The 19,337-nt window shown below is 33.8% G+C and overlaps 2 protein-coding genes across 3 annotated transcripts; one reads left to right on the top strand and one right to left on the bottom strand.

The window, feature by feature from the left end:
- Positions 1 to 1,290: 1,290 nt before the first annotated feature.
- Positions 1,291 to 18,263, bottom strand: LOC106122475 (peroxidase). 2 transcript variants are annotated; one of them, XM_013318450.1, is made up of 13 exons: positions 18,193 to 18,263; positions 10,530 to 10,639; positions 10,158 to 10,458; positions 9,712 to 9,949; positions 9,468 to 9,630; positions 9,143 to 9,351; positions 4,848 to 5,043; positions 4,467 to 4,664; positions 3,809 to 4,092; positions 2,689 to 2,844; positions 2,336 to 2,456; positions 1,968 to 2,145; positions 1,291 to 1,500 (listed from the first exon to the last, which is right to left on the bottom strand). In XM_013318450.1, the coding sequence occupies exons 2-13, from the start codon at positions 10,624 to 10,626 to the stop codon at positions 1,359 to 1,361; spliced, it is 2,283 nt and encodes a 760-aa protein (XP_013173904.1). In that variant the 5' UTR covers positions 10,627 to 10,639; positions 18,193 to 18,263; the 3' UTR covers positions 1,291 to 1,358. The 2 variants fall into 2 exon arrangements, with proteins under 2 accessions (XP_013173904.1, XP_013173903.1); XM_013318449.1 differs by lacking the exon at positions 18,193 to 18,263 and adding an exon at positions 13,832 to 14,151.
- On the top strand, positions 17,196 to 19,308 carry MED4 (mediator complex subunit 4). Its single transcript, XM_013318453.1, has 5 exons — positions 17,196 to 17,507; positions 17,579 to 17,759; positions 17,826 to 17,977; positions 18,223 to 18,401; positions 19,055 to 19,308. Exons 1-5 carry the CDS (start codon positions 17,440 to 17,442, stop codon positions 19,228 to 19,230), a joined length of 756 nt encoding a protein of 251 aa, XP_013173907.1. The 5' UTR covers positions 17,196 to 17,439; the 3' UTR covers positions 19,231 to 19,308.
- Positions 19,309 to 19,337: the final 29 nt, after the last annotated feature.

Here is a 19,337-nt window from a genome sequence, read left to right as displayed (position 1 = left end):
ACTTTCTGAAGTTAACAAAATATTTAATACTATCAAAATAGTTTAGGATAAATAATTCTATGAGGCGTATTTTTACTCTTACAGTTCATTATAAAAGTGATGACAATTTTGAAATATGCCAAACCGTATTTCAGGCTTTTATACTTCGAGACACTGTTCGAGGGAACATACTTTGGTTTGGAATATTAAAAAACTATCAAGACCCTTACAAAAATCGAGTAAAACAAGATGCTCAATGCCTTTTAACTTTAACTTTCAGTATAATTAAGTAACTAATTTCAAATATATTGAAATAATCGAGAACACACCACACAATAAGTACACAAACACATTTAAATGAATTTTGGAAAAATTAATTTCATTATTTAAAATAAAGTTTTATTATCACATACACAATTCATCTAAGATTATTATATCTTTGATTTTTATAACATTGCTATAAAACTTCATTCATATCCATAATTAATATTTTCGCCAAAGAAACTAATATAACTTTAAATCTATGCCAAATATAAAGTTTTACACACACTAACGTTCAAAACATCGTAAAGAAAATCGGTTCCGAGATCTTTTAACAAATGAATCAATGGAACCGTTTTATTGCAAGCAAAATATAATGACGTGAGAAGCGAACTTTGACAGTTCGCTTTTATCACAGCCACTTTACAATATGGCGCCCACGCGATTAGTCGCACGGACTAACAAGACTATATTTATGTTATTTAACCTATAGATGCACCAATTTCAAAATCATAAAAATTTAGTTAGACCCACAGATTGCCTTAACAAGAAAAAAAATGAAATTCATCGAAAGAAAAAATGATTATCAGATGCTATAAACATTTATTTATAACACATTTTAATCAAATCAACCAATTGTATCCAAAAACATTACATCCTGTATCATTGTTTGTATTGTATGTATTATCATGTCATAAAAATGTGCATCCCAGTTCTGAGCCAAACTTAAAAACTAAAAAACGAAATACAATAATCATTACTTAGTCCATAATGCAAATTAAAACATTTCACAATCTCGATATAACTTACGTTAAATCATTTTATAACTTCACTAGGATAATAAAATAAAACGTACTTAATCACAACTCTATAAGGTTCACATTTGCATGATGGGCTACTGTATTGTTTATAGATTTAACACTAATTGTGTTAATACGTTAACTTTGCTACGAAAGCGAAACTAAGATTCTATTTCACATATAAAATAAAATAGTATTTGCACGAATAGAAATAAATTATATTTTTTTAGCAAAAGCGACTCAATAGATTTTTAGACAAAAACTAACGGAGCAAAGTTAAAATATTAATACTTATATTTAACTTAAACATCTAAGTGATTACTTGGTGGTGTTGCCAGCGCTGGCGACTTTGTTCTTAAGCCAGTTGTTAGTGCGCGTCAGGATGTCGGGTTGTTGCGACGGATTCTGCCACGCTTCCAGATTTACCCTCTTTATTTCCTCACACGACACGACTGGGTTACTACAAAGAAATAAATTATTTTTCAATATGTTGCACTAATATTATTCTATTAAAAAACCGAATATTCCAGTTAAACATCACTGTACAGTCACGTAAATTGGCGGTATTTCACGATAAGTTAAAAGCGACAATTATTTTTACAAAACCACTATATGATAGACTCTATACAGTTTTAAATCTCTCTTTAACACTATATTTGCTTATCTGCGAATGGTGCTAAGTTTAAGTTCGTCGTTAGGAATAAAAAAAGGTTTCTATAAATGAAACACTGCAAGCAAACATGACTATACACTAAAATAATCAAATTAGATTTCCTGAGTAGGTTGTAAACGTTGCATAGTAATGTTTTCATATAAAGTTTTCAACTTAAATGCATTGTAAGCGTCTAATGACAGCTCCCGAAATAAACATACATACAATCACAATAATAACTGACTACACATACAATTTAATACAAATAAAATTACCTGTCAGAGGGTGTGTTGAAGACATCTCTTTGTACGCGCTGTACACCCGCATTGTCACAGAGTAGAGCCGCCAGAGAGGACCGCCTGAGTTCTGCCAGCTGACGCTTGCTAAAGCTGCCCGCTTCCGAGTGCGTGTAGAAGTATCGGTCGCCGGAACGCGTGCGCCATAACTGTTCCTCTGTTAAGATAAGGATAATTGTTAATTGTATTAGAGTGAAAATGGTGGCCAATAACTAGTTGATTACCCTAAAGCCTAAAGTGTAGACAAAAACGAGTACTTCTTATGGAATATCAAATTTAAATTATAAAGAAATACTATAGTTTTAAATATAAAGCCTGTGAAAAAATAAACATAAAGTAATACTAACTTATCAAGCAAGTAGCAGTAGTTCCCAGTAAGGAGCCAGGTAACGGTGTCTCAGCCATCATGCCCACCACTAGGTCGATGTCGACCGCGCGATCGTACAGCTTTGACAGTTTGTCCACTGTCTGCAAAAACATATTGAACTGTTCAAATACACAAAATACTTCTAAGATTCGGAGTCGAGATTAAATATTTCCAATTGTTACAGACTATCTGCAGTAGTTACTTCATATCTCTCGATTTCTGCTCTTTAACATTCTGATAAACTTCAAATCATGTTCCTAGACAAGAAACTATATCAAGAAATTATAAGGTATAGAGTTTTTTAGCATTTAAGTCAGATTATATTGTATTTACCTGTTGCGGTATAACATCGGACAGTTGTTGGAAGTCAGTGGCGTGCGGCAGACCACAGAGAGTCCTGTACTGGACGTAGCCCGGCAGGCCGTGATCTCTGCCACGCTGGATGTCGATCGCCAACACGTCCAGACCACCCAGCCAGTGGTGACGTAACTATAAATAACAAAATACTTGTGTTTAAAATCGCATTTCAAAAAAGCTTTTTCATGTTAGAAGGACCAAAGAAACTTGGTCAACATGGAAAAAACTTTCGATTATCTTAAAAGTAAACTGGACACCTTTAGAAAAGATCTGGCGATATTCGATGTTACAAAATTAAACAATTCCTTGGATATGAGTATAGAAAGTATTATAATCAACTTTTTAGTTGATTCATCATCATCAGCTCACTATACGTCCCCACATAGGGGGTCAAAACCTACACTAGATGATTGATAATTTCAAATCATTTAAAACGCAGTAACAGAAGTACATAATGAAATCATTTAAATAAAAACAATGTTTACGACGTAAAACAATATACATTTATAATGAACTCGAGTTGTTTTGATAGTAAACATGTATACTTATCACTTTGCATTAAACTACCAGACGACGTTATATACACATGTACAATAACATATACTGCATATCTTACTTCTTACTAATATTATAAATGCGAATGTTTAGATGGATGGATGGATGTTTGATTGAAGGTATCTCCAGAAAGGATGAACGGATCTCTATGAAAATCGTATACATATAGAACATAGTCTGGAAGAACGCATAGGCTATTTATTATGTTTCATTTAATGCCGCGCGGACGTAGTCGCGGGCGACAGCTAGTATAGAACAAAACACAAACACGTGAGTCACGTGACACTAAGTTGTTTACTCAGTTTTATACTTGGAATGCAAAGAGTGTTTCATTATATCAATAAAACATACGGGAAAATGTTTTGCGGATCATACGATACAAAGGTTAAAAAGTCACCTTGTCTGGACTTGTGTATAACGAGCACGTACCCATTTCAATTACTTTACTTTAATAAAAATATTTAAGGCCCAATGTGACTTTTAATGTAACAAAATATAGTATTTTTTACTAAAATAAATATTAAAAATAATATCAACTTACGTCGTCATCGTAATTAAGATCGGAATTCTGACTCTTCTGTGTAACCATGCCTCGTAGAAGTTTCTCCAGACCTCCCTTCACTGTGATCAGTTCAGGTTTGAAGTAATTATCTCTTAGCCTCTCTGCTACAACATTATTGACAGCATCCACCAACTCAATGTCCTGGTCAAACAGAGTATTGACGAAGTGGAAAGCAGCTGTCGCGAAGGAATTGGTGACGGTAGGATCGATGTCAGAATTGTAACCAGTATCGTAACTGTCGTACATCTCATCGAACGATTTACCTAAAAGAAAGGAATTTTCACTTATTTATTTTTTATTAAGTTATACATGGTCAGAAATAATCAGAGACATAAAATTTGGGTAGCCGTTTCGTTGAAAATTTTAACAAAGGTAAAACCGGCAGTGGCATTAGCTTCTGCACAAGGTTGGCTCGACGCTGCAATACCACTACCAGACAAAAAAGAATTGTAAAGTAGAAGTTTGCCTTACGATTGCGTTGCGGCGGAGGCCAAATTCTGGTCCTCTTTACGACTACCTCTTATAAGGACAAGAGTAAAAGGTGGAATGGATTAGGAGGAGGGTGGAAATACAAGAAGGGAAAATTTACAAAAACAAAATTAAAACCGGCAAAGCAATTATGTTTAAAAGAACTTACCAGTAAGAGCAGGCAACCACTGTTTGTAAGTGATATGCTGCAGCTCAGCAACCACAATCCTCCTCGCCTCATGGTACAGTCGGTCAGAATTCCAATCCGGATTCAAATTGGCTAATGTCCTCGCTATCCTGTTGTGTTCTCTTACCCAAAGGGAATGCATACCGGTTAACCAAGGATGCATGTTGGATCTGATGTCACCTGTAATAAATAATTACATAGCTTTAGTTTCCATTCTACTCTTTCATGTTTTTTTTTCAAGATGACAGGGATAAAGATATGTTTTATATAGTAATGTTCTCAAAAACCCATGATAAGTGTTTTATTAACTTAAATCTTTAATGCACATATAAAATAAAAGAAATCTGTATTCTTGTAACTTACCAGTATTAAAGCAAACTTCCTTATCACTCTCGACGAGACATTTATCAGTGGGGGAGGTGGCTAAAGGCAAATGCTCTTCATTCTCAATTGTTGAAGTCTTGAGTAGACCGCCTGTCTTCTCTCTCAATGCAGCTGCGTCACGACTGTTAGACCCGTAGATATGAGACCCGTCTAGGAAGTGAGTTGCTTGGTTCATCTGAAACAAACGAATGGATATGAATAAGATTATTTAACTGTACTGTACAATAACTGTGATTTCTATGATAGATGTACGTCCCTACCGAGAGGCAAAGTCTATTAAAAATTTGTGAGTGACTAAGCCTTGATCAATCTACTTGTATGTTATGTTATATTTTATATACATTAGGGAGATATGCTTGAAGTTAAACATATTATTGTTTCCGTTCTTTTCAAAGGAAATGAGAGAGATGGCATTAAAATGTGTTTCTATAGTGGAATATACAAACTAGGTTTAATGTTTTTCCGTTACTTTTTAGTTTTGTTTTTTTTTTAATTTTTACTAATACCATGGAAATTATTGTTTGGAAATTTAGATGACAACATGTTTCATGTAATTGTTCCGCCATTACTCGTGGTTAGTATCTATAAATTTCTTGGGCTATTTTAAATGAAAAACAACTCGAGTAGTTATTTGCAAAGCCGTATCAACATGAAACGTTAACTAATAGATACATAAAACGCTTAATGGATACTAAATCGTTTAACAACTTTGAAACGTGATCGTTCGTCGTGGACATGATTGCGAATTAATATTTATTTAAAACAAACATCCTGTTCATTGCAAACGATTAAAAAATGTGTACAGAGATTTAAGTAAAGCATACACTGCAGAAAATAACAGAGATATGCACATGGAAGTGGAAACTCTGGGTCTCATAATATAGATATCTCAAAATTATCGTAGTTATGCACACACTAGGTGTAGCGCAAGACTCCGTCCGCACATTTAAAAAACTTAGTAGCCTATGTGTTCTTTCAAACTATATTCTACAGCTATGCCAAATTTCAGCGAGATCCATGCAACTGTTCTGGGCCATCTTACAAACAAAACATTTGCATTTATAATATTAGTAAAATTAGTATAGACAAAAGAACAATTCTAGGACGTAATAAAATAAGTCTAAATAATAACAACATCGGTAATTAACTTTTGTTTACGCAATATGTTTTCGTTTACTTATTGTATGCTATAGATACGTTAGAAAGAGACAGAAACATGACCCTTATTTCGTTTGTCAGCACGACCTCCTTCGAAGTCGTTAAAGACGCAATAAAAACTGCGCCGTATGTTTAGAGAATGAACTCAACACCTACTTATTTCAAACATTAAGTTACGTAAGTTTTACCTACATTATTACATTTATACAAAATAAGAATAAGTTTCACGTATCATAAACGTATTTGATATTTTGGAGCTTATAAACATCCATATCCGTTATGTAAAAATCTTCTGTACGCATGAATCTATTATGCTACCTTTTAATGTAGCTTATACCACCTATTAAAATCTCTTTAGGAATAGCTAACTTTCATACAACTGATGCGCGAAACGTAAGACCTGAAAATGATGACGTAACTGACATAAAATGAACAAATGCTATCAAAAAAACGTATTATACCAGCTGCATTGTAAAAATGCCAAATGCCAGTGACATTTTCCCATTTAAAACATGCAGTACTCTGCCCAGTACCTGTTCGAAGCGTGATAATGTACATAGGGTGTTACGTTGTGCCATTTTATTTATAAACTCGCAGGCGTTGCACTCAGCAGATTACAAGACTCGCATCATAGCTCTAAAACCCGTCCAGCCAGTATAAAAATAGATTACATTTCATGCAACGGCCTGCAGATTACTTCTTAGAACCCTATTTTTAAATATCGAAACACTATTTTCAAACAAGAAAGATGCAAAGATATATGCCCTTTTCTTTACAGTATATTTCAATGCCAACCAACGGTCTATTGTTGCAAATATTTATTACAGAAATTAAATGAACTGTTAACTTGTTAAATCCAGTTGTTTACAGAGTTCGCGTACGTTCATTGGAAAGGCCTTGAGAGTATTAAACTATTACTAGCAAATAAGTACATTTATAAACTCACAAGGCGCACAACATATAAGTGTGATTTTATTATTTATTTTTTTTGCTTTGTGCGTATATGTTCAATCAGTGATCACTAAAATGACCAAGTTTAATTCCCTGGGGTCTGCAAATAACCTTTCGGGGTTATGATTGCGGAAATTTCTGAGGGTTCAATAGTTGAAGATTAAAGCAGCAGGAGATTCACCAAAATCAATAAACTTCAAAAGGGTCTATTAGAAAAAAATTGGTACATCATGCCGTAGAAAAATTGTAGTTTTTTTTATTCCATACGACACAGGAGACAGTTAAATACAATGTAAATCAATAATCTAATGTCAAAGTAACCTACAACATGTTAAACGAACGCGAATCAATAGGTCTTAATTCAAAGTCAAATTCCTCTATTGAAGTCAATGAGGGCTATAAATGTTTCAAGAACAAATCAATAGGTCATATCTATTAGTGGTCGTGTGCGAATCGATTAGTAAACAACGATGTTTACATCTTTTGTTAAATTGGTTTATGCTGAATTAACATAAAAATATAAACAAGTATAATAATGCCCTATATGAAACTATACAATGATAAATTATATTATTAAACATAAAAGAAGTTGTTAATTAGATTCCTGTACTTCTTACTTTAAACAAAAGAAGAAATAAGTTTCATAACTAAAAGAGATCGCTAGATCACTTGTAGGTCGCCCCTGCTTTGTAATTTAGTCATTTGTCATACTTTTTTTTATCTATCATAATAGACTTAATAAATAAATGAATAAAAATAAAATAGGTAGATTTTACAAAATAATTAAAGATGCCGGAAACATACGAAATACATATCTCCCTTTTTACTTTAAAATCATCCTTTTCATTGATAACTGAGATTATTCAAAAATCGAACATATTTTCCTGGTTTAAAAAAAATGGTTAAATAAAAACCAGAATTTATTTTGTTCCATATCATTATTAATTTAATATTTTTAGTGTCCTTATTGTTTGTTACCTAACAACATGACACTGTCATTTAAGAAAGGGAATTTGTTGATGTAAGCTCAATTCAATCACGATGTAACCTCGTGCAAAGAAAACTTGTTATGATTACATTGTATAGTACAATATGACTAATAAAATCATTCATTTATGAGTCGTATATAAAATGAATCAATCAGAAAAATGCTATGTTACATATATACATATAAATATTAAGTTTAGGTTTATCCAAGTTTGTAAGAAGGACCATGGCGAGTCATTTTAAAGGGAATCTATTAAATATAGAAACTTATAATGTTATGAAAGACCAGTAAATATACCTACATATATGTATTTAGTATATTATTAATAGAAAATATATAAAGTAACAATGTTATAATAGAATTAAATGTAAAGATAAAAGCTTTCTCGATATTTTTACTGATATAAACATATATTTTTTTTTATATCATAAGGTGGCAAACGAGCGAGCGGCCACCTGAAATCGCTGAAATAGCGAAGTGACCGTTGCTCATAGACATACGCTATTGCATATGTGTTGCCTACCTTTAATCGACGGAGGAGAGGATGCACACAAAGAAAATATTTTCCCTTTCCATGCATCCTCCCATCCGGAAAGTCCACTTCCACTTCCCATGCATTCCATCTAAGAAAAGGGGTGGGAAGGGAATGAGGACTAAATTAGGATTCCGAGACGCACACTTCACGCCTGTCTTCTGTGTGGTCGTGGTATTTCACCGAGCAAGCCAGGCCAATTCGTGCGAAGATGTTAAAGCGGGCTCTACCACTGTTAATTTTTTTTTCATCTAGAACTTTTCTATGAAACGCGCGATAAGGGAATATTAAAATATTCCGTTAGTTGTCAAATATAATCTTATCAGAACAGTAATAACTATTGTCAGAGATAAAAATAATAACAATATTTGTTATTCATAAACATAAGACCGTGGTATTAGTCAAATTACACCTTTGTTATGTATTTTATCGGAACAACATTTGAATAACGATTAAACGATTATTTAGCTTTTGCTTCTGACATATTAATGAGCCATATATCTCTGAAACCGTTTGGTAAAATCAACATATATCGCACTAACCATGACTTAAAAACACATGTTGTCTCTATTATTTCAAAGATAATGAGAGGGATGACAATATGACTTTGTGAAGTCTAATTAGTACTATGAAAAATATATTCACCTGTTCCGCAGCACCAAAAGTACAGTCGCCTCTGAAAGTGGTGACAGAGCGAGTGTACTCCATGCAAGTGATGGCGTTCCTGTTCTTATCCTCCTTAAAGATCGGGTCGTCTCTGGGTACCGATATCGGCATGCAGTTAGGGTGCACGTGCCTTGGCGCAAGGTTGTAACCGGACACGTCACAGCAACGAATCGGCTGGTTTGTGTGGACTGGTGGAAAAACTCATCATCAATCTAAGGATTCTATTCGAAAATGTTAGCGTATATCCAGAGCCTTTTGAAAATCCGAATTAAGTTACTATAAATTTATGAGTTGGCCTACTTACTAGTTTTCCTAACAGGGATATGAACCAAGTCGTGATGGAGGAACTGACTCCATGCAGCAAGAGCGATTGTCTTCTTGTCATCAGGCTTGTCCACATTGTCAGTCAGCTGCATACTGACCACGCGTGCTGAAGGCAAGGGCTTTGGCAGCACGGATTTGCGGGGCTGGACATAACGAAATCAGACTTTCAGCTTTGAAGACTTAATTAAATTCAGAACAAAATAACTATCAAACGATGTACTTACTTCTTCAATACCATCAGCATATCTCGGATGGAGTAGTCGCTTGAATCCAGTGAGTGCTTGGCCCCAGGAGGATCGTACCGGGTTGTTACAAGAGCCATCGAACGTGCGGTACTTTGAAGACATCTTGTTAGTACGGCACGTGAACCGCTCCAGTGCCGCGCACTCAGGACCGAATTCCGTCTCGCGCAAGTTCAAAGTACTTATGAAACTCGCGCACTCGTCGTTTGGCATACCAAAGCTGCAAGAAAAAGACTCCGTGAGGATTTTTATACAACACAATTGATATCAAGAGAAAATAATTTTATGTATGACCCAATATATAACGCATTTTATGTTTAGTGTCAAAAATAACAAACAAGTTTTTCTTCGTTAGAATCCGAGAAAGCCTCAAGATTACATAGAGATTTGAAAAATTGTATTATTTCAGTTCTGTGATTTTAACCTACTTTGAGCATTTTCTCCACATAAGATTCTGAGAAGCCTTTGTGATAATCATGGAGGATTTCTCATAACGCATCGCTTCGCTGGAGGGGCGGCCTTGTATGGCAAAAGCCTGTGCTGCGCTGCCCTGCTTTGGCGTCACCATCGCAGCCTGTAGGTTTTGCTCGTAGCGCTCGAGCATCCCTACAATCTTCTTGCTGTAGTCTACCGAACCGTTGGTATGCGCCGTAGTCACCGGAGGGATACGTCTTAGCATCTCCGCGCTTGGGAACGGGAAGTCATACATCGGCGGTGGGTGGAGTTTATCTAAAACAAATCACTACTTAACGCCTATACCTTTAACGGTGCTAAGTGTGCCAATAAAGAACTTAACTCACCTGAGCTAACAATCAGATTAAGCGGGTAGGGGGCGACTTGGGTGCCGAATGTCACACCGGCCCACAACACCACTCCGAGCAACACCATCTTCGTCATTTCTTCCAAGATACTGCGAACACGAAAACGTTCACTTATCATACTTATCACAAATTTTATTCTCTGGACTAAACTATTAGCCAGCGTGTATAAGACTTGGACACGTTTGTCGTCAAACTGGTAAAGATTGTATGGACAAACGATATATAAGTCCGGCATAACATAGGGTTATCACTGGAGACCCCTGATAGTATGACCTTAAGATTCTCGCTAATGCAGTTTATTGTTGATTTCGTCATCAACTACAACAATGCCAAAGATAAAGCTGGGTCGCCCCAATCTGGCAGAAATTAATTAATAATAATAATCGTTTTATTATGACGCAAATACTGTAAACAAGATGAATTCGTCACTGATTGCCGTTACAGTCGAAAGACAAACAATTTTAAACATCTATAAAACAGTGCTGGGAAATAGTAATTGCTTTCTGGTGTCGGGTAATCTGACAGGGTGAATCCATTAGACAAACCCAGAAAGAGATTGAACTGGGAAAATAAGTAGGGTCACCCTCAGCGATAAAAATAAGTTCATATTGTAACCGATTGAATGCTAATTCGTTTAGTCACTTTCATGTTGCGTTCGTGTAATGAACTGAGCTTTGAAATGGCTATAACTCGCGAGAGAAATTAAAGAAAGAAAATTAATTAGGGAGAAGTAATTTTAGTGGTAAGTCAATAATATATGTTTTATATTTAGGACGTGACGTTACATTACAGTAAAATAATTCACGCACCCTACCACAAGCGAAGAGGATAAGAATGGGTTTAACGTTATGGAAATGATTTTGTCATCTTTATACTGATGCTTGAGGTAGAAGATATGGGTACTTGACCATTAACATGGTGTTGTTAACGACATGATAAAATGTGGTTGTTCCAAGGTTATTGCCTCTTAACAATAAACTTTACTTAAAATAACTGTATGTATAAGTAAATAATTTTAATATGTAATATCGTTGACCCATCAGTTAATTTTTTTTTGGATTTCTGACGAATTCAGTCAGATTTATATTGATGGATGGATATTAGTTTGAAGGTATCTCCGAAACGGCTGAACGAATCTCGACATAATTTCGCATACATATAGAACATAGTCTGGAAGAAAACATAGACTACCCATTAAGTTTTTTTTAATACCGCGCGGACGGTTTCGCGTGCGACAGCTAGTACAAAAATTTTGGTAATAAAGATGATAACAACATTTTTTTTTAAATTTAATTATAATTCCACGTTTCACATAAAAACGTTTGTTAGAATAGTCATCACTCAAAAATGTTTTAACTGTTGATTGCTCATGAAATAATTGATGTCATTTAAAAAAGCTACAACTGTATGTGTCACGATGTGATCATTTAGATGTCGCATAACCGTAGGTTTACACTGAAACACATGTGTAAAAACATATTCTCTTCCATTTCGTTCTCTTTGAAATATTGCATCGCAATCCTTCCGGTTTAAAGTAGGTGAACAAGGTTCAACAAGCTTTCGAACCTTCAAACTTTATTTATTAATATTTTTCCTATTCAAATAAGGAAGGCTGCTTGTTATTGAATATTGCAGTTTAGCTTGGTTACCGTGGGTTTCCACTGCTGGCATATTCAAATTTTTTAACCTTTGTTTATTTCAAAGAAAATAACAGATAAATGATGCTTTGTGAATGTTTCCAAAGCAAACCTATGGTTATTTTGTTAAGAATGGTCAGTTTAGCTTTCCATATTGTATGCATGCAAGCAAAAAAAAAGTCTGTCTGTTCTTATTTGTTTTTGTTTTTTTCCATTCGTTTCCATTTGACAATCGTTTGTTTTAAACATTATGAAGACAGAACGGAAAGTAATATAACAAAGACTGAAGCATAATATTTATGAAGAACAGTGTTAGCTTACAAAATACAAGACTGCACTTTGAATGTGTGAAAACAATTCCATATTGAATAACACTGAAGTTTATTAAACAAGAAACTCTAGGTGTTAGAACTCAGTACGAATGGGCGTATATTAAACAATGTAAAACAGGTGTGATCAATTGCATTGCAAAAAAAACGAATAACATAAAAACTCTCAAGACCTTTTTACCCTGAATAGACAATCTATTCAGTGTTCTATGTAAGCAATCTTGGAGAGTGTGTTAGCATTGACGTTATCAAAAAAGTTTTTTTTACTATGTCGAAGTTCTGTATTCTAATTCTCTAAATTTGTACATCCCTGATCGAATATTCCTTAATCTATCGTGTTGACTTTTCATTGAGCAATAGATTCTTGATGAACGTTTTTATCTTCTGCCGCCTCATTTGAGTTAAGAGACCATAGGTACTTAATTGGTACTTATTCTTTAGCACCGAAATTACCGTAAGCAAATGTTCTCGAAAGTAGCGCGGTAAAAAATTCTACATTGCTTCTTACTATTACAAATGCAAAAGTATGGATGTATGGATGGATGTTTGTTAGAAGATATCTCTTTTTAGCTCTATCGACGGATCTCGCTGAAAGGCATATAGATATAACATAGACTTGAATAGCAAGTAGACGAAAGAGGAGAAAAGAGAAACAAAAAAGTCATTGGCTTAAGAATAAGCATCCCATGTGTTAAATTAATACGTTAAGTTTTGCCCATGTTTACGTCAGCTTACATATAAAATAAATATGCAAGTTTATAGATATTTGTATTCAATAAAAATTAATACTATTGTATGAACTGGCACAGATCCATAGAATTCAAGAGACATCTACGATATTTAGAAACCCTTAAAAAATCAAACAATAACGAGTTATTTGTTTTTGTTATTCTATCGTCTATTTGCTAAATAGTTGCCAATCAACCACCTTCAAGTTCACACACGCGAAAGCGCCAGGTAACGTGTTAAAACTGCAGGTAAGTCGGTAAAATATTGTTATCTCTATTTCTTTCAAAGAGAATGAGTGGGATGGCAATACTTTATAAGAGTATTTCGAGTTAGCCCATAATCATAACATTGGTTTAAATTTAGAACGTGTTAACGATTCCCAGTTAACGCCAATTAGTTGGTGTTAAAAGAACAAACGTAAAACTGTAAATAACGAACCAATTCATACCATTTTGGTCATTATAAACATCTGTTCCGATAATAACAAATACAACGATCGAAAGTTACCAACAATATGAGGCGATAGAGAAGCCTTTGACTAATAAACTTCGCTGAAATGTGGTAAATTCTTTTGTTGTTTACTTACGTGGAATGTTCTCCACAGCCGTCGCATTCCGACTTCCTTCTAGAACATTTCTCCGGTGACTTATCCTTGACATCGGAGTTCAACATCGACTTTCCTTCAATGATCCGTTTAAACAACATAATAGCAACAACAGGATTTGTTGTTTTCTACAATTGTCGCGTTTATGACGAATGTTTGATATGTTTAGTACGGTCGCCGGTGGTACTTCGTAGGAACGATGTTCCATTAGATTGGCAGAGGAGCCAATTTCACCTCGACTGCCGAACCTACACTGCACTAGGACGTAACACAACCGTCATACGGACTTGATTCAATGAGAGATCGAATTGTTGAGCCCCTCCCCACTACACAAACACGCTGTGCCACAGACTAAAAAAATATTCTATTCAGTATGAACACTCTAAATGAAATAAACTTAATACCGGGAAAGTTGACAAATGCAACTTCTGTTTTAGGACATACATTTAGTACTTAAACTGGTATTCAAGGTGAAATAATGTAAAGTTAAGCCAGCACTCTTATTTCAATGGAGCAATGTCATTTTGCATACTGACTTAAAAGTAGTCTGTGTCATTGATGCTTTATTACTGTGCAAGTTCTAAAATGTTTTATTAAAAGTTCAAAATCTTCTTACTACTGTCTTTAAACAATTAATGTAGTTTTATTTAATTCAACTACTTAAACATATAAAACCAATCAAAATAAATTCAATAATATTTTGTTTTGTTTTATTTTTAAAGGTTTTTGTATTATGTTCTAGAATGATAAAAATAATAAGTATCTCTAAAATTTATCAAATACCTAGTATCTTTATAAATAAAAAATTAAAAAATATAAACGGCAGGGTAAAATAGAAAATGATTGGTTAGGGAAAATATGTTCAGTAATAAAGGCCCATGAGCACGTGGAGAGCGCATGCTCACTGCGTGGTTGGCCCCGCCCCGCGCGCACCCCGCAACCCGCTATCACGAGCCCACAGCGTGCAACAAGAGCCGGTTCGTGCGCCATTCGCCAAATCACCGCTCGCCTGCATTGAAGCAATTTGCGTGCAAGTAAACAAATAACTGCATTCATTATTTACAAGGAACTTCTCTAAGCTGTTACATAGTTTTTAATAGAATTCGGATACAACGTCATAATACAACCTGGATATACATACTTAGTAATACTAAAAATCTCCTAAGAAACTAGAAAGGTCAAATCAAACAATCCACACTGAACCCTCGTGGTTAACTAAGGCCTAGTCATTCCTTACTTTTAGAAGGCGTAAATACCCCAGTGGAACCTGGTAACGTGCTAAAGCTGATGACGGTCATTTTTTTTTGAATATCTTTTTATGTACGACTTGAATTTCTAAAATTTTATAATCTTGCCAAGTCTTTCCCAAAAAATATATAATATTTTAACCGCTTTTAAGACATTCAAATCTTGAGCTTACAAACGGCTGTATGTCGGAGGGGTCCTAATACTAAAAAAGTTAAATCAAGGTAAAAAAAACTCTTTAAATTAATTACAAGATAGTATGCATGTCTAGATTTATTATTGTTATCAATATGATGCATTGTTTCATGTTTTACAATGAAAACAAAAGGTACAGTTACTGAGAAAGTCTCATGCGAACGCGCATAAAGTCAAGAACTCGCGATATCGTATTACTTTTGTTATGTTGGTAGGCAGAATTTAAATCGCTTTCACATGTTCAAGGAAGTAAACGATACTGATATTAATTATCAACAATTCTTTTTGGTATTTTGCGCTTTTATAATTTGTTTACTGCCATATTTAAATTATAATAACTCAAAAACCAGGTAACATGATGTCCTGAAAAGTATGCATTATTTGACGATGCTTTATATATTATAATAAAAATATGTATATTATAGTAAATGTACATATATATACTCAAGTTCCAGTGATCACAAAACACACAATGGTGATACCTAACTGGGTCAACATGGCTGTTATACAATATCAACTGCCCGAGGCTACAGATAGCTGATTGAATAATCTTTTGTTCTACTCGTTAATAAGCGATTCATTACAGGAAAGATATAAATGATCATATAAATTGAATGACCACTGTGTACAACATATAAGACATAACTTTATGACAAGATTACGAGCAAAGACATAACAAAGAATCCTTTCCAGAGAATGATTTTTACTAAAACATTAGCATGTGATTAATAGGCAAAATTATGCACCGGTATTGACTAACTACAGTATTAGTGACGGCATCTTTGATCATGTTAAAAATGTCTGTTTGTAATGACAGTTAACTGTCTTTCTTAATCACTAAGGGTAACATTTAACTGCTCTGAGTGCCGCAGTAAGATTAATTACTGATTTGTTACACTAAAACAAAATTAGTATGTGAAATTAGGCTTTCGCAACGCGTATGCTATGCGACAACACTGCCCTCTGGTATAACAATTTTCCGCACTGCAAACTTATTACAGTGAGCAAAAAAGCTTTGTTATGTTCACCCTAGTTAATTTCTTTACGACAACGTCACCTATACGTACACTGTTCAATCACAACGTTCCATCACACACAGGTATCATGTTATTGTGAACGGGTAATATTTCGGAGTTCTAGTTTAGTCGTAAGTCAATTAAAAGTTAGTCCCGTAATTAAAGCAAGTTTATTAAAATTGGCAAACCAGACTATCAATATGGATTCACAAAAAAATAAATCACACTGAAATACAGCAATGCGTACTTACTTAAAAAATAATTGTAACATTTTAAATAAATAAAGTTTCAACGAATAAACTAACAATTTTTTTCCTCGCGCCAATTTATAGGAAGATAATACTAACCATGTAAGCAATACATGTATACTAAAATTGATTTTACCAATACTTCACGGACAGTTTGAAACTAGTAATTTTAATGGGTAGGCGAAATTATTTCTATGTATTTACGAAATAATTTTTTGTATGCATGTGTAGTTTTGTCAATTGTTCATTATCATATCTTAAAATAAGCTTATTACAATGTGTAATGTAGCCTTCTATTTGCAAAGCTATTTTTGACAGTAGATTTTGAGTTTATTGGTTACATATGCAAATAGAAATATTTCCTGTTTGTAATAATAGTGTAGATTTATATGCAATAAATGACAGAAGGGCAAAGTTTTAATTTTATTTTAAAGAACCACGAAACATTGCATATTCTCAAGCAGAAAATTAAATTGTACATGAGTAAGTAACAAAACCAAACTGTAATTAATCAGAAATATCGTTATTGTTAATAAATTAATTGTCCTTTGTCGGTCACTAATTCCAACAATATATTTAATGAAGATATCAAGGTATTTAAATTACTTCGCATGTATAAAAATAACTGTATAATAAAATATTTTTGGTTTTTCCGGGTCGGAGCGGAATTTAGAATGTAACGTTGCGTTGGACGATGGCGTTGTGTCTTGTATTATCTATGTAGTACAAACTTATTTCTGGTCTGTATTCTGTTGTCACATGTCACTGTCAGAATTTGCAAACAAATCGATGCTGAATTGAATCAAATTAAAATTATATTAATTCAAAAGAAGCAGAAATGCGAATGTTGTAAACATTAGGGGACAAAGAAGCTTTTAATAATAAAATGGCATCTCATTTAAGCACCAAGGATCGGCTATTATCTATAATCGACGACATGGAACTAATAGCTAAGTAAGTAATATATGCAAGTAGCATTAATTTCCTCAGAGGTATTCGTTTTTAATGTTTTCTTTGGCTTTCAGAGAGATGATAGAAGTTTCAATAGCTCCAAAAGCGCAGAAATTATCAGCTGCTGACCATGCACAATTGACTGATTTACTGCTCGCTAAAGACGTTGAATTGAAAAAGACTTTAGAATTAGCCGACGAACAAGCAAATATACAACAAAAAATGAATGACCTAAAGGCTGAAGTAGACAATAAGGTAAAGTGTAATATTTAATATATGTGCAATATTGACTTAATAAATTAATGTTTTTTTTAAATACAGGATCAAGATATATATCATCTACAAAGACAGTTAAAAGATGCTGAACAAATTTTAGCTACATCATTGTATCAAGCAAGACAAAAACTTGCTTCTATAGTTAAGTCAAGGAAAAGACCCGTTCCTTCTGAAGAATTGATTAAATTTGCTCACAGGTAAAAATAAAGACATAGTTGGCATTATCTATAGATATATATATATATATAAGAGTAAACTGACAACCTCAACTATCAACGCAAAGCTGAAAATGCCTGGGTCTAGTATTAAACATTTTCACTTTAATTTGGAGCCCAAAATGTTTTTATATGTCATATTTATATTTTTATCAATTTTTATCAAAGTAATAAAGACTAAATATAATTCAGATTACCTGAATGTAAAAACTTCTTTTTTCTTCTAGAATAAGTGCATCAAATGCAGTCAGTGCTCCATTATCCTGGCAGCCAGGAGATCCACGGAGGCCTTATCCTACTGATCTTGAAATGAGATTAGGAATGCTTGGCCGACTTTGTGATCTGCCACTTAATGGTCACACACCATCCACATTAAACGAACTGCACAGAATAACCACTGGTGGAGGTATGTTACTCATTTACCAAGTCATATCTAGTTCCAAGTAAACAAATTATAAATGTGTTAATATCATTATTTATATTTTCCTCATACTTTGTATGATAATATATTGATGTATGATATGTACTGGTCAATTATGTACTTATTTTATCTTTGACATACATTTACATAATTGTATTGTAAACAGATATATTTTCTTTTGTATGAATATTTGAACTTTTATATCAGGCCTTTGACATAATTTCAATTGCTTCTGTTTATGTACTTGGCCATTTACTTATAATCAACTTATATTAATTAAGTTACTCAAGTGTTATATGTGTATATGTTTCATTGTAACTGACTGTAGCCTGAAAAACAGAACTGACTATTCTTAACTAGCTATCAGTCAGCATGGAATTAAAAAAAAAAAGTATATCTATAACATATAAACATAGTAATTTATATGAGTACATAATATACCTATGTATACCAATATATACCTATGTGTTCTTCCAAACTATCTTCTACATCTATGCCAAGTTTCAGTGCGATCTATGCAGCCGTTCTGGAGATACATTCAAACAAACATCCATCCATTCATCTAAACATTCGCATCTATCATAATTAGTAAGATTAAAATGCATTCTGTTATTTATTTACTTAACTTTAAATTGTAGTACCAGCATCTGCATCAAACCAGTTTACATGGCACTCATCTGGGGAACTGCACATGACGGTGGGAGGAGGGAACTCAGTGGCGATAGACGGTCGCGGCAAAGACGCCCCAAATCAAGAGGATGTTGAAGTCATGTCAACTGACTCAAGTTCAAGTTCCAGCAGTGACTCGCAATAGATACTAAGTTGTAAATTATAGATCTTTTTGTACTAAGTTATATCTCATATGTAAGTATGTAATAAATTATAAAATCAATACCTTTGTGTTTTTACTGATTTTAAGTA

This window comes from Papilio xuthus, unplaced genomic scaffold (genome assembly GCF_000836235.2).
Source record: "Papilio xuthus unplaced genomic scaffold, Pxut_1.1 DF826923.1, whole genome shotgun sequence".
In the NCBI taxonomy this organism is placed as follows: domain Eukaryota; kingdom Metazoa; phylum Arthropoda; class Insecta; order Lepidoptera; family Papilionidae; genus Papilio; species Papilio xuthus.
This window is presented reverse-complemented; position numbering and strand designations above follow the sequence as displayed.